Consider the following 15051-nt stretch of genomic DNA (forward strand, 5'->3'; position numbering starts at 1 on the left):
TATAATTTTGGCATTCTCCCCTCCCTCCTTACCCAATTTTGTCAGGTTGGGAAAATGCCTGGTTAATAATCACTTTCCCAGACAGCTTTGTAGCCAGGAGTTGTCATGAGATACAGGACTAGTCAATAAGAAATAAGAAGTCTGCTGAGTAGAGCTTCTAGAAAAGCTATCATTATCTTGATTTAAAAAGGGATAGATTTGGCTGATAATGATGTGTCAACTTCAGTTCATCGATGGTAACGAACGTATCATTCTGGATGATGCAGGAGGCTACGTGTGCATGGGGCATAAGAGAAATCTCTGTGCCTTCTGTGTAATCTTGCTGTGAAACTCAACTTGCTCTAAAAGCCTCTCAAAGTTTAGATTCAGCTCACATGCCCCTTTGCTCTTTCCACTCTCCACCCCCTATTTTTCTGCTCAGAATGTAAATGCTTTGTAAGATCATGAAGCAGCAAGTCAAATTTAGGGATGGTGGAGAAGAAAGCTAAAAGCCAGGGCTGCTGAGAGCTCCTTCTGAGAGAAGCTGCCTCGGCCCTGTCTCCTTCATGTGATGGACGAAAAGAAACCCTTGTATGTTTAAGCCCCTGTGATTTGGGATTCTAGGCTCAGGTGAGATACAATGCTTTAAGCTTTATATGTGACAAAGACTTCTTGAGACACAAGGGGAGGCTAAGGTGTTAATTCACTGTGGCTTCCTATCATAGCAGAGCAAGGGCCCAGGGGAGAAGAGGAAAACCCTGAAAACCAAGACCCCATCTGCACACTCCCATCCCGTTCTCTTCCCAACAGCCTCACTGCTTACTAAGGGACCTGAATTCCTCTGGAGAGGAATGGAAGGAGCCTAGGGTGGGTAGGGGGAGGGTGCTCAACATGCAAAATATCTCAGTTCAAATAAACTTCTCTGAGAGCTAATAGTAAAGGATTACATCAACTGCATCACTGTTTCTCAATCTATTTTTAACCAATTTCCGCTTTTGATACACAGAAACTCCACTTTCTACAGTTTGCATTAAGAAAACCAGGGCTTTCCCTTCTCCTGGGAAATTCCAACTATTAAACCACATGTACTACCGCTTTCCCCACCCAAGAGTTTCTGACACTTTCCCCCAAGCCTCTGGAGGATCAGTGGTGTAATCAGAGTTTTCCCGAGATTCTTCAAACTGGACGGAAACCCGGGCAGCTCCTGTGATGCCACATCTAGAGGGGGAAAGAGGAGTGGCCTATGTGACAGAAGCAGGCAAAGGGGAGGAAAGCAGAGGGAAGGCTGGGCTGGGAAAAGGAACATGGAGCATCAGTTTGGCCCCGAGTCAGCATAGCTTTTGCAAGATCAGCTAACACCAGATTGCAACCACATCTAGTTTTACAGAGGAAATCTGTACCACTTTCATTTCTGAAGACTCTCTGCTCTTCCTCCTTTGCTCAGGGTTAACACTGAAAGGCAGTCCGAGCCAGCTGCCTTCTGCTGTTTCGAAGGAGGCCTGTGCCCCCTGAAAGCTACCTGGTGTCTTGGCTAGAAGCTGTGTGGAGCCAAGGGGACAGAGGATGGGGGGATTTTCAGTCCTGCTCTGGGTCTGAAGGTCAGTTTTATAGGGACAGAGGATAGAGAAGTGGGCAGGGGTCAGACCTCCTCGTCAAGATTCCAGGAATAAAGGAACGTCTCCTCCCAAGTTCTGAGTCCTATTTCACCATCAAATCCAGATCTTTATAAGTATTCATGCTCATAAGTGCTAGATGACACAGAAAATTAAGTAGAGAGCAACAGAAGATGCTCCCTCTCCTCTATTCCCCTGTGTTTCCAAAGTGGTTAAAGACAGGGAAGGAGGAATGGATGAAAGACGACCACATCTGACAGGGGCGCCTGGGTGGCTCAGTTGCTTGAGCATCTGACTTGCGACTTCCGCTTAGGTTATGATCTCAGGGTCCTGGGACAGAGCCCCATATCAGGTTCTGTGCTCAGCAGGGGAATCTGCTTCTCCTTCTCCCTCTGACCCTCTATCCTGCTTATGCTTTCTCTCTCTCAAATAAACAAACAAAATCTTGGGGGAAAAAAAGAGAGAGAGAGAGAGAGAAAGATGACAGCATCTAGGATCTGGGGCGAGAGCATGAACTAGATCATGTGACAGGTTGAGAGTTGCCAGGATCCTAGGAAACTGGTGTGGAAGGTCATTTCCTCATGGGTTCAGGCAAAGAGTGAAGGCCAAAGGCAAGAAGCCTGGAAACCATGCAGACACTCCTTGTGGGAAGCAGATGACATGATCTTACACCCTTGCCTGTGCCCTTGTATCCTCCTGTGTGGGATCTATAGGACTTTCAGGGGTTGTTGGGGGAGCCAGTTCTCACCTGGAACTCCCTCCCCTGGCACAAGGCAGAGCAGAGTCCAGTGGTGAAGACGGTCTGGTTCCCAATTTCATATTTCAGCTATTCCATTTACCAGCTGACTTTACGCAAATTATTTAACTCCATCACACCTCAGTTTTCTCATCTACAGAATGGGGATGAGTGTGCCAAACTCACAGAATTCTCTTTATTACCTATATTCCCTATGCTGCACCTTTCATCCCCGTGACTTATTTATTTTATAACCGCATGCTCCTACCCCTTAATCCCCTTCACCCATTTCGTCCATCCCCACACATCCTCTCCCCTCCAGCAACCACTAGTTTGTTCTCTGTGTTCATGAGTGTGTTTCACAGAATGTCTTCAGGATTAAATGAGTTCATCTTTGTAAACCTCTTAGCACAGTACGTGATACACAGACTCACAGAAAGAGCAGAAAATGTTGGCTGGTGTGCCCATTTCCTATGTCCATTATAACACTTTATCACCAATGCAGTGGCTCAGCACAATGTAAACTGAGCCTCTTGCCGTTCTGGAGGCCAGACGTCCAAAACCAGTATCACTGGTCTGAGGAAGACCCATTCCTTGCCTCGTCCAACTCCTGGTGGCTGCTGACATTCCTTGGCTTGTGGCCACCTCATTCCAGTCTCTGTCTGGTGATCATACCGTCTTCCCCTCTGCTGTCCGAAATCCCCCTCTGCCTCCTTCTGACAGAATATCTGTGATCACCTTTAAGGCCCACACAGATTATCCAGGATAACCTCCCCATCAAAAGCTTCTTCATCACACGCGACAGATCTTTGTCACCATACAGAGTGACAGTCACGGGTTCCAGAGATTAGGGCGTGGATATCTTTTGGGGGGGACAATTACCCCGCCACCACAGCTAGTATTGTTGACCAGAAGTGGGCTCTGATGAACAGCAAATGGCTGGACAGAGTGAAGGAAGGAGAGGCCTCTGTAGAGGGAGGTTGAGGCAAGTTACAAGCAGTGGGCCGCAAAACCCACACTGCCCACTGAGAAGGCCAACAGGGATAGGCCTGAAGAACATTCCCAATGAGCTAGGCCTGGGCTATTCCTCCTTGTTCCTCCTCCTCAGTGGTGCAACAGCGCTGGGGATGCAGGTGGCAAGGGTGTAGAACTGGAGGCCACCGCTATTGACTGGAACCGTGGGCAAGGCTGGGCCAGTGGCAACTAAAAGAGGACACGCAAGGGGATGGCGGTCATCAGCTGTCACCTCCACACCTTCATTAGGCCACTGCAGGGACTCAAAAAGGGTAATACACAAATGGAAGGACGGTGAACTCTGCTGGCCCAGGAGAGCAGAGACATCCGAGTCCACCTGGATGCAGACTACTGGTCTACAACCATCTTGAGAAGAGTTCCCTGTCTCTCTGGCATCCTGTGTTCTTCATGCAGTGGCACTTATTTAAAGTTACAGATCCCAAATCCCAGCTGATCTTCTCTGCCTACATTGCCACATTCTCCTGAATCCATGCCATCATCGGTCCTCCCCTGGATGGTCGCAATGCATTTCTATTCTCTCTCTCTGCTTTCAACTTCTGGAGACCAGTCCTTCTGGAGACCACTCCCCACATGGTCCCAGTCTTCTCATATCATAAATCTCATCACGTCACTCTCCTCTTATGGCCCAGAAGGGGATTCCCATTGCTTACAGATGGAATCCCAAGTCCCTACTGAAATCCACCTAGTCTTCCATGGTCACAGCCCTGGTTTACCACACTCCAGTCACACCCGCCTTTCTGTCCCCTTCCCCTTCCCCACCAGAGGTGCTTTCTGCCTTCTTGCACACCTGCCAGCTCCACAGGCCAGATGACTCCTCTGCAGGAACTTCACAGTGGCCAGCCCCAGGATTCAGCCCAAACTTTCAGACATCAGCTAACAGTAACCACCGAGATGACTTCTCTGATGCCTCCGGCCAAAGAAATCCCTGCCATGCGGTGACCACTCTCCCTGCCACTGCCTGGCTTCATTTCCTTCAATGTCTCTCTCTGCAAAATGACTCCCATCTGCGTATTTGCTTGCTCTTGCCCATCTCTCTCCACCAGCATATAACCACCTTCTGTGAATGTGAGACCATGTTTGTCTTTGTGACCCTGATATCCTGGTGCTTGGCACAGATCCCACCACGTTCGAGGGAACAGACACATATTTGTTGAACGAATGAATGAAATGATAGCTCTTTATTTACCATTAGTGCCACTACTCCTGAAGTCCTGCATTCCCCTTCACTTTTGAATATTTTTTTATCCACAATGCCCTTGTATCTGCCAAGCAGGATCTAGGTCATAAAGGTATATTATCCTGATTTATCAATACTGGCGATGAGGGAAGATCATGGCAGCTTCCTGCAAAAGTAGGAGTGTCTTAATCTACGAAAGAGCTCTCAAGTGATTCCTGCCTGAGATTTCTTAGGACAGTCCCAAAAGACGATAAAATGAGGCAGCTGGAAACCAAGATCTCCAAGCTTTTGAAAATCGATTTCTCTCCATTACAATTCTTCCACTTATCCATCCACACATCATCCAGGAAATAATTATCAAGTGTCTAGTATGTGCCAGGCTCTCTGCCAGACCCTGGAAATACAATGGTGAGCAAAACAGCCATTTCCTCTGCCACCTTTGTGGAGAGCCTCCAAGGGAGATGCACATTAAGCAAGTCCTCACACAATAAATGGATTATAACACTGCGATATGTGCTGTGAAGGAATTGTAAAAGATGCTACAACATAATAATTAGAAAACAAAATTAAAAAAAAAACCCTAAATCTGCAAGAGCACCAAAAATAAATTATTTAGGAATCAATGTAAGAAAAGATGTGTAAAATCTCTCTCCTGCTGAGAGAAATTTAACACCTAAATCATGGAGCTATGTCACGTTCCCAGTCGGGAAGGCTCAATGTGATGCTGGTGTCAACAGTTCCAAATTGATCTATGGATACAACACAATCCCAGTCAAAATCCTAGCAGGCTTCTCTGTAGAAACTGATTTCTATGGCAATGCAAACGACCTGGAAAAGCCCAAGCGATCTTAGAAAAGAACAAAGCTAGAAAACTTACACCTTCTGATTTTGAGACTTACAAAACTACAGCTGTCAAGATGTGTGGAAATGAGGAAAGGAAAGACAAAGGATTGCTAGAACAGAACAGAAAGTCAAGAAACAGACCCACTCAGGGCACCTGGATGGCTCAGTTGATTAAGCATCTGCCTTTAGCTCCGGTCATGATCCCAGGGTCCTGGGATGGAGTCCTGCATCAGGCTCCTTGCTTGGTGGGAAGCCTGCTTCTCCCTCTCCTTCTGCCTGCCTGCCTGCCACTCCCCCTGCTTGTGCTCTCTCTCTGTCTCCCTGTGATAAATAAATAAATAAAATCTTTTTTAAAAAGAAGAAAAAGAAACAGATCCACTCAGATACAACCAATTCATTTGCAGTAAACATATCAAGGTAATTCAGAAAGGAAAATAAAGTCTGAAACTGGATAGGTAGGTAAAGATTTCTTAGGACATAAAAGCACAAACCATAAAAGGAAAACTAAGTGAATTAGACTTTATCAAAGTTAGACTTTACCAAAATTCAAATTTTTTTTTGTTCTTCAAGAGATAATTAAGAAAATGGAAACACAAGTCATATAGTGGGAGAAAATAGAATACATAAATCTAACAGATGAGCAGTACTCAGAACATAATAATGAACTTTCAGAGCTCAGTAATATGAAGATAATCTCATTTTTAAAAAATGGACAAAAGACTCAGACACTTCACGAAAGACACAGAGATGGCCAATAAGTACTTGAAAATATGTTCAACATCAACAGTCATCAGGGAAATGCTAATTAAAACCACAGTGAGGTACCATGCCACTTAATTAGAATGCCAAAAACTCAAGACTAACAAATACCAAGGGTTGGCGACACTCTGGAGCAACTGGAAAGCTCATACACTGCCGGAGGAATAAAAATGGCACAGCCACCTTGGAAAACGGGCAGTTTCTTTAAAAATTAAGCAAAAAGATGACCATAGAGCCCAGCTTATATAGGTATTTCCCCAAGAGAACCGAAAACAGCTATCTTCACAAAGACCTAAACAACAATGTATGTAGCCGCTTTGTTCACACTAGCCAAAACCTGAAAAACAAAAACAAAAACAAAACCCAAAAAAAACAAATGTCTATTAACAGACGAATGGATAAATAAACTATAAAATGGCTATGGAACAGAAAACTATTCAGCAACAGTGCTCTGAGAACATCCAATAAGAGAATCTAACTGAACCCAGGAGGTCAGGGACAGCTTTCTTAAGGAGAAGGTGGGTATCTGAAGGAAGGCCGGGGCCTGCCCAGGGAGGTGGAGTAGGTAATGAGAAATAAAGAGCACTGCAGGCAGCGGCTTGGTCAAGAGCCCCTGGCAGAGGAAAGGTGGCACATTCACAGAAGCAAGAGATGGTCTAGCTTAGAGAGCAAGGAGAGAGAAGAGAGACAGGAGTTGAGGCATGGAAGGGCCATGCCAGGAAGCCCTTATAGGCCTTGTTAAGAGTTTTGATGTTTATCCACAAGGCTATAAGAAACCTCAGAAAGGGTTCTAAACAAGAGGGTGATATAACTGGCTTGACATCTTTAAGCCCACTAGCTACAGTATGGAGAATTAGCTGTCAGGGTGTGAGTGGCTGGGAAGGAGCCAGTCACGGCCCCTGCCAACCTCCTGGTAACAGATTGTGGCTTATATTGGGATAGGATGATGGAGATGGGCATGGGAATGGGATGCCTTTAATGGGATCTGAGAAGTATGTGGGACTGTACTGAGGGGATAAGGCAGAAGACAGTATTGGCACTGACTCCAAGGTTATGGCTCAGGGGATAGAACGGGAAGAGTCCATGCCCCAACACACAGAATGCTAGAAGGAGGCCTCATTTGATGGAGGTCTAAAGTCAGCTCTGGAGACGCTGAATTTCATGTGCCTGGCAGACATCCGAATGACAATGTCTACCAGGCATTTGGACACGTGAATGTTAAAGTTCACAGGAGCCCAGAATAGATTCAAAACTGGGTTTTATGAAGATGGTAATTAACACAGCAGGAATGCATAAAACAGATTAGAGAGAACATAGGACCAGGATAAGAGACAACCTGGAACCAAGTCTTAAGGGACTCGAGCATTTAGAAGATGACCAGGGAAATGTGGGCTAGTGAAGGTCACTAAAAAGTGACCTGGGAAAAGGCTAGGAAACCAGAAGAACATAATATAGGAGAACTCATGGAAGCAGAATGTTTTCAAGAAGGCTATGGAAACTGTGTTGAAGGCTAATAAGAGAGGAAGAAAATGTCCACTGAATTTAGGAGCATAGAGACCACTGCTAATCTTAGGAGGAAGAGATCCTTTGGAAAAATAGGGATATAACCCAGATTAGAGAGGGCAGGGGACAAGAGCAGTGAATAAGGAAGTAGAGAAAGTGATCATATATAATTTTAAATAATGGGCCCAACTTCCTATTTTAAAGCTGGGTTGTAATGATGATGATGAAAGAAAACAACTTGGATGAGATTGTGAAAGACATCGCCTTTGTGAAAGCTCAGCCCTTGAATTCAGCCCGAGAGGTTGCGTTTCCTTTTCCGGTGACATAGGTGGGTGTTGTGAGTCATGAGTTCAAAGTTTCCTTTATTATGTTACCTTCATAACTACCCCGAATGTGGAGGATGGGGTTCACTGGCCCCTTCAACACAGGTGACATGCCAGTGACAGGAGGAAGGCACAGAGCAGGGGAAGGACATGCAGAAATAAAACAGTGGTCCTACTCCTCAACACCTGTGTGCCAGAAGTTTCTGCTGGGCCATTAAATACAGATCCTCAAGAATAGTTGCAGAAAATCATAAAAGCAAAATGACACAAATGTTTTTGGTAGCAAGCAACAGAGAACGGTCTCTTCCTTAGTTCCCATTTATCTGGGAAGTGCATGTGTGTGCCGGGAGAAGGAGATAAATGCAAAGATCAAACTCCTTGGTTCTAGAGGAGGGTAGAGCTGAAGAGAAAGAAAAGCTAAATATTAAGATCTCCGGACCCCAAGGTTCTAGGCTACAAAACTAATGACTGACTGAGGAAATGACTGAGCAAACAACAGGGGGCGAGTATAAGTGCCGGGGAAAGAATTCTGAGAGCAGGGATCAGGCCACAGATGGCAAAACAGACAGCCATTCCCTAAGTCAAGAGGAAAACGTGTTGTGACTTGGTTTCCTCAGATGGGTGTATTTGGATAGGAATCGAGGAGCTTCTAACCTGGATCTCCACAGAGGGGGGAAAAGTAAGGAAGGAGCAAGGGTGGCTCAGAGGCTGGACCCAGCCTACAGGGAGAGGGAACACCTGGGGGAAAGACACGGGAGCCTGAGTCCAACTCCCCCGTAGAAAGCCACGAAGGCACATCCCGCCTCCTGAACCCCAACACTCCCCCAAGTCAGACAGCACGTCAGTGCCCTCAACCTCTAGATATTTTAGCAAGTGGCTCACTCTCTCTAAGCCTGCCAGCAGGCTTCCAGTTACGGGCACCCACTAAGCACTCAGCACTGGGCCATATGCTTCATATATGCTATCTCATCTACGCCTCACTGAAACCCTGGGAGGTAAGTATTCCCATCCTCACTTGACCGAAAAGGAAGCTAAAATTCAGAAAAGTCCTCTGCCCCAAGGCCCCAGGAAAGGGACTTGGGTTTGAGCCCACACCTGCATGACTAAAACCCATGCTATTTCCACCAGAACAAGACTCAGGCTAGGCAAAACCCATCGGTCTCAATCCGGAGAGCAAAAGAAACCTGTTGGGGGCAGAGGACAAGAGACCACATAGAAAAGAAAAAAACTGAAGACTAAAAGGGAAAGAGGAAACTTCTTTTCTGAAAATGAGAAGAATTACAAAAGAAATTGCCTAGAAAAGAGAAGATAAGAACATCTGACTTGAGAAATAGGAAAAATGCCTGGGAATGAAAAAATACTTCAGGACCCAGGGACAGAGAAGTTGGGTTTGGAAGTCAGAGCGAGGATCTCTAGGGGGAGACTGAAGATGCTGGCGGGTGCCCCATCCTTCAGGTTTGAGAGGAGACAGCGTTCAATTACTGACCTTCCTCTCTCTGGTCACATGACTTGTGCTAGTATAAAAGCTTTCTACCAGCGGGTTCCTTACAATTTTTTCCTGTGTGAAATGGGCAGTAGCAGTGGCTAAAGTCCTGTTCCTCTTTCCCAGAAGATTTCAGACTTCCCTTCAGGACTAATCCCAAGAAGCCATCTCTCTGGATTGAAGACAAGGCAAGGCGTCTGGCTCAGTGCTTGTGCTCTGGGAAGTGATGCTAGGATCTGGAGAGGAGGGGGAGGTGCTGGGGGGGGCTGCTGGAAGCCTGTGAGAAACTGGATGTGAGGTTCATACCTGGAGACAGGAGCCAGTGGAGGTGGGATCGAGGAAACAGACTGAGACCTCAAGCCCAGAGAGAGGATGGAGGGGCCGGGCTGTGTTTGGGCAGCAAGGGTTACAAGCCAAGTGGAACCTGAGTGACCCCGTTAAGAGTTCTTCTGTTGAGAGTCAAAACACTGGACTTTAGTGAATATGCTCTAAAGTCTTTGAGGGGACAAGCCCCAAAAGATAACACAGGCTCACCCTTCCTTCCCTCTGCCCCTCCCTTACACCTCCTTAGCTTCCTCTTTTCAATACTAGTCCCAGCGTCCGGCATTGGTCAGGGGAGAAAAAGGCGGAGGAGAATCTGTGTTCTGCAAAAGGAGAGGAAGAGGAGGTAGGGGGATGGGTTGGGGGGCGAGGCACCTGCTTCCTGGGCGTGTGGCGGGATCTGGTGGAGAGCTGGCACTGGGTCTCACGGCCTGGGTTCTCCTGAGAGGTAGCTCACGGCCCTCCCCTCGTGAGATGAGGCTTGCCTTTTCTCTCCGCAGATCTCTAGTAAAGAACTTAAGGAAAGGTGGAAGCTGATAACTGTAGCTTCCTGTATCTGTGAGGAGAGGAGAAAGCCAAGGGTTGGTCCCCCCCAGAGACACATGATGGCAAACGTAATAACTACTGCTTAATATCCCGCCCCAGGCAAAGTCAATAATTGCTCTGGGCAGTTCCGGCAGGTGGTGTGAGCAAGAGCTGGCGGCAGCAGAAAGCTTTGGCCTGGGAAGGGGAGAGCACCAGGGAGGATGTCTCCATCCTGAACCAGAGCTGGGAGAGGGGGACCGCAGGCTGGGAGTGGGACCTCCTGACCCTGCCCTTTTCCAACCTCTTCCAGAGCCATCATGACCTCCTGGCGCAACCCCCTCATCCTCACGGCCTACATCATCATCTTCCTCACCGGTCTCCCTGCCAACCTCCTGGCCCTGCGGGCCTTCATAGGACGCGTCCGCCAGCCCCACCCTGCCCCCATCCACATCCTCCTGCTCAGCCTGACGCTGGCGGACCTCCTGCTGCTGGTGCTGCTGCCCTTCAAGATGATCGAGGCCGCGTACGACTTCCGCTGGTATCTGCCCGAGTTGCTCTGTGCCCTCACGGGCTTCGGCTTCTACAGCAGCATCTACTGCAGCACATGGCTCCTGGCGGGCATCAGCATCGAGCGCTACCTGGGAGTGGCTTTCCCTGTGCAGTACAAGCTGTCCCGCAAGCCTGTGTACGGAGTGATTGCTGCCCTGGTGGCCTGGATCATGTCCTTTGGTCACTGCACCATTGTGATCATCGGTCAGTACTGGAACTCAACCCAGAATGGCACGAATGACGACGGCATCACTTGCTATGAGAACTTCAGCGAGTCTCAGCTGAATGTGGTGCTCCCAGTGCGGCTGGAGCTGTGCCTCTTCCTCTTCTTTGTCCCCATGGTGATCACCATCTTCTGCTACTGGCGCTTCGTGTGGATCATGCTCACCCAGCCCCACGTGGGGGCCCAGAGGCGGCGCAGAGCTGTAGGGCTGGCTGTCGTGACGCTTCTCAATTTCCTGGTGTGCTTCGGGCCTTACAACATATCCCACCTGGTGGGGTTTTTCACGAGGAAGAGCCCCCAGTGGAGGGCTGAAGCCGTGGTGTTCAGTTCCCTCAATGCCAGTCTGGACCCCCTGCTTTTCTATTTCTCTTCGTCAGCTGTGCGCAGAGCCTTTGGAAAGGGGCTGCAGATCCTGCGGCATCGGGGCTCTTCCCTGCTGGGGCGCAGAGGCCAAGAGACAGCAGAGGGGACAAATGCGGACAGGGGTGTGAGTCAAGCAGAGGGAGCTCCGAGTTCTGACTTCACCACAGACTAAGGGTGCTCTAGACCTTTGGAGGCACGCTGGGTGACAGAATCATTGAACAGGCTGGGAAAGGGGGAAACAGCAGGGTTCCCGTCCCAGGGTCAGAAATCCACAGACCAAGCCACTGCTGGGGCTGTAAAAAATCTCTCTCTGAGGCTTGGTATCCTTTTCTGACTGAAGTTTTCTTCCCAAAGGAGCACAGCTCCAGGACAAACGGAGAAATGGTTAGGCCCAGAAGCACTCTCAGACCGGGGTTTCGGAAGCAATGTAGCCAACACAAATTCAGTCCTTGTGAGATAGTTGGGAGCTGAGGATGATCAGGCTGAAGCAGAGTCCTAAAGGAATCTTGCTACACACCTTGAAACACCCCCCAGACACTGGTCTAGCTGTGGATACTAGAAGGAAGACAACAGGGAAGAGATGGATGAGAATACCACATGAGGTCAAGGAAGACTATGGGTCAAGAGGACAAAGCGGGAGGACTGAGGACTGTGCCTTCTAACGATCTAGGTTTGCACTGTATTGCTTTGGCCTGCCGCTTTGTAAGTATGCTCCCGTCATCACGCGTATATCTTGTCTCCCCGTATTAAATCTGCCCAAAGTCTGGGTCTCGTCTTCTCCCTCTGTGGCACCTCCACACAGGTCAGGACACAGCCTGGCCAGTCAGAGGTCCACACAGACTAGCACAGGAGTAGACAACCTGGACTGGCAGATTGAAAATAAAGATGGTAAAACTCTGAAGCGAGTGTCCACAATTTCTGTGCTTTTCTACAGGTTCGGGGAGGGTGAACATGCAAGGAAGAAGCCGACTCAGCAGCACAGGGGGAGGGCGATGCATGTGAAACCACAGAAGTAATTTTAAGGTCAGGGTGTAATGAGTGGAGTTGGGGGAGGGATGGAATCCTGTTTCCATTGGTGAACAGAGACGGGACTTAGAAAGAGAGCGGAGGGGGGTGAATCCTGACTTAACATCATCAGGTGGACAGGGGCCTAACCACATGATTCTCCCGCTTAGAAACCTGCAGTGTTTTCCTATTGTCCAAAGTTTTGGTCCCAGGAACTCTTGTCCTATCATTCCATTGCCTACTTCTATCCTGTCTCCCTGCCCAATCCCACCTTCCATTTCTCCACAATAAGGACCCCTCTCTTGTTAACTGCTCCTAGCCCCAGCCTAGTGGTCTGCAAGAGAGGTCATACAGCAGAATTGCATGCAGACCTACAAAAATAGTACACATGGCCCCCTACAATCTACTGGCTCTTTAAGGGTGGGACAGCAGATGAGCTTTGAAAAGCTCCCCAGTGAGTATTGCTAGGCAGCTCAGGAAAGGAATCACTGGCCCAGCTCGGAGGCCCAATCTGTCCAAGAAAGCATCCTTCAGAGAGACCCTTCCTGCTTCTAAGTCCCTCCCAGGGCAACCCCACACTCCCTCAACTTCTGCTTACTTTTTCCACTTTCATAAAACCCCACTCAATAGTCACTTTCTCCAGAAGGATTTTCTTTATTATTCCCACCCAACAGAGAGCTCACTTTCGCTGTTTTCCTTCTTCAAACACCACTGGACTAGTGTAAGAGCCCTGACTTCACTGTTGGTCCTACTTCCTAGCTAGATGGCCTTGAGCAAGTCCCGACCTCCAGCCTCTATTTCCAAACCATAATCACAAGGATGACGGACGCCTCTCAGGGTTACTCTGCAATGCCAGTCAGACTGTGTATTTAAAATTGCTGAAAAACTTTATAGTAACATTTAGCTTTAAGATAGCGACCCAAGTGAAACATAGTTATACCCCTGCTTAGAAGAAATATAGTAAGTAGAAATTTATTTTTTTTAAGATTTTATTTATTTATTTGACAGAAAGAGAGAGATCACAAGTAGGCAGAGAGGCAGGCAGAGAGAGGGGGAAGCAGGCTCCCCGCTGAGCAAGAGAGCCCAATGCGGGGCTCGATCCCAGGACCCTGAGACCATGACCTGAGCCAAAGGCAGAGGCTTAAACCACTGAGCCACCCAGGCGCCCCTATAGTAAGTAGAAATTTAAAATGATGGAAATCAAATATTAGAGACAACTATATAGGCTGCTTTAACTTAAAAATGTGTGAGAAAGAAATCTGGGATTTCCTGCTGACTGTACATCTGGGATGTATTACACCTTCCAAAAAAGCTAATTTGATTTTGGATGCCATTAAAAGAAATAGAGTCTAAACAAGTTGAAGATAATCCCACTTCACTAAGGTCTTAAATCAGTAGCATGTTCAGCATCTGAGCAGCACATTTTTAAAGAAGATTTAGTTATTTATTTGGAGGGACAAGTGGAGGTAGGGGCAAAGGGAGAGAATCTTTCAAGCAGACTCCTCACTGAGTGAGGAGTCCGAGGACCCCACATCCTATGAAATCACAACGTGGCTGAAACCAAGAGTCAGGCACTCAACCAACCGAGCCACTCAGGTGCCCCATGAACAGCACATTTTTAAAAAGACATTAACTCAGGGGTGCCTGGCCTGCTCAGTCAGTACAGCATGTGACTCTTGGTCTCAGAGTTGTGAGTTTGAGCCCCACGCTGGGTGCAGACGTAACTTAAAAATAAAATCTTTAAAAAAGAAAAAAAGACATTAATGCAAGGAATCAAGTCCAGAAGAATTAACCAAAATGTTTCAGAGATTTAAAACCACATGATAATGACGATTGATGACAGTGACATGTAATAAAAGCCAGATACTGTTCCAGAGAAGTAGCCTGAGATGATTAAGGGAGCTTCTCAAGGTCAGCAAGTGAGAGGAAGCATGAATCCAGGTCTGCCTTTCTCCAAAGTGCCTGCTGTTTTCATTCACTCATGAGAAGCAAGTAAGAGAATTCTGGATATGTGGCTGAACCAAGATGAGGTCCATCACACGGAAGACGTGTTCTAAGTAGCTCCATGGGGAAGAACAACAACCACGGGCAGAAGAAGCACGGAGCTGCCTCTCAAACAGTCAGGGCTGTTTAAAGATTTTATTTATTTATTTGACAGAGAGAAAGAGAGATCACAAGTAGGCAGACAGGCAGGCAGAGAGAGAGGGGGAAGCAGGCTCCCTGCTGAGCAGAGAGCCGGATGCGGGGCTCAATCCCAGGACCCTGGGACCATGACCTGAGCCGAAGGCAGAGGCTTAACCCACTGAGCCACCCAGGTGTACCCCCACCCCCCGTCAGGGCTGTTTAAATGGAACTGAGCTAACTCAACAAGGAAGTCACTCCCCAGTTCCAGCAATACTGAAATGGAAGATAGAAAACACCCATCTTGGGACATTGAGGAAACACACATCTGTTAAGAGTTGAACCAGTTAACTGCTAACCCCCTTCCAGCTCAGAGATTCCCAGGGTTTCAGAGACACAGCTGCTCTTCCCAATCACAAAAGTGAAAGAAAATTTCCCGACCTTGTCTGAGATTTTCAGGGTAAAGTTTTTGCTACTCACTAACAAGAAGTTG

General features: G+C 47.7%; 1 protein-coding gene across 3 annotated transcripts; it reads left to right on the forward strand.

Annotated features, from left to right (window-relative positions):
- Positions 1–9497: 9497 nt before the first annotated feature.
- On the forward strand, positions 9498–12017 carry LOC116857654 (free fatty acid receptor 2-like). Of its 3 annotated transcripts, none has more exons than XM_032841931.1 (2): positions 9498–9639; positions 10608–12017. In XM_032841931.1, the coding sequence occupies exon 2, from the start codon at positions 10615–10617 to the stop codon at positions 11602–11604; it is 990 nt and encodes a 329-aa protein (XP_032697822.1). In that variant the 5' UTR covers positions 9498–9639; positions 10608–10614; the 3' UTR covers positions 11605–12017. The 3 variants fall into 3 exon arrangements, with proteins under 3 accessions (XP_032697822.1, XP_032697820.1, XP_032697823.1); XM_032841929.1 differs by having other exon boundaries at positions 9509–9644; XM_032841932.1 differs by lacking the exon at positions 9498–9639 and adding an exon at positions 9759–10118.
- Positions 12018–15051: the final 3034 nt, after the last annotated feature.

Source organism: Lontra canadensis, unplaced genomic scaffold (assembly GCF_010015895.1).
Source record: "Lontra canadensis isolate GAN:19392208 unplaced genomic scaffold, GSC_riverotter_1.0 scaffold125, whole genome shotgun sequence".
Classification (NCBI taxonomy): domain Eukaryota; kingdom Metazoa; phylum Chordata; class Mammalia; order Carnivora; family Mustelidae; genus Lontra; species Lontra canadensis.

Bases quoted from the DNA above. Each gene is read 5' to 3' on its own strand.
- LOC116857654 (XM_032841931.1), top strand. From the start codon at position 10,615: ATGACCTCCTGGCGCAACCCCCTCATCCTCACGGCCTACATCATCATC.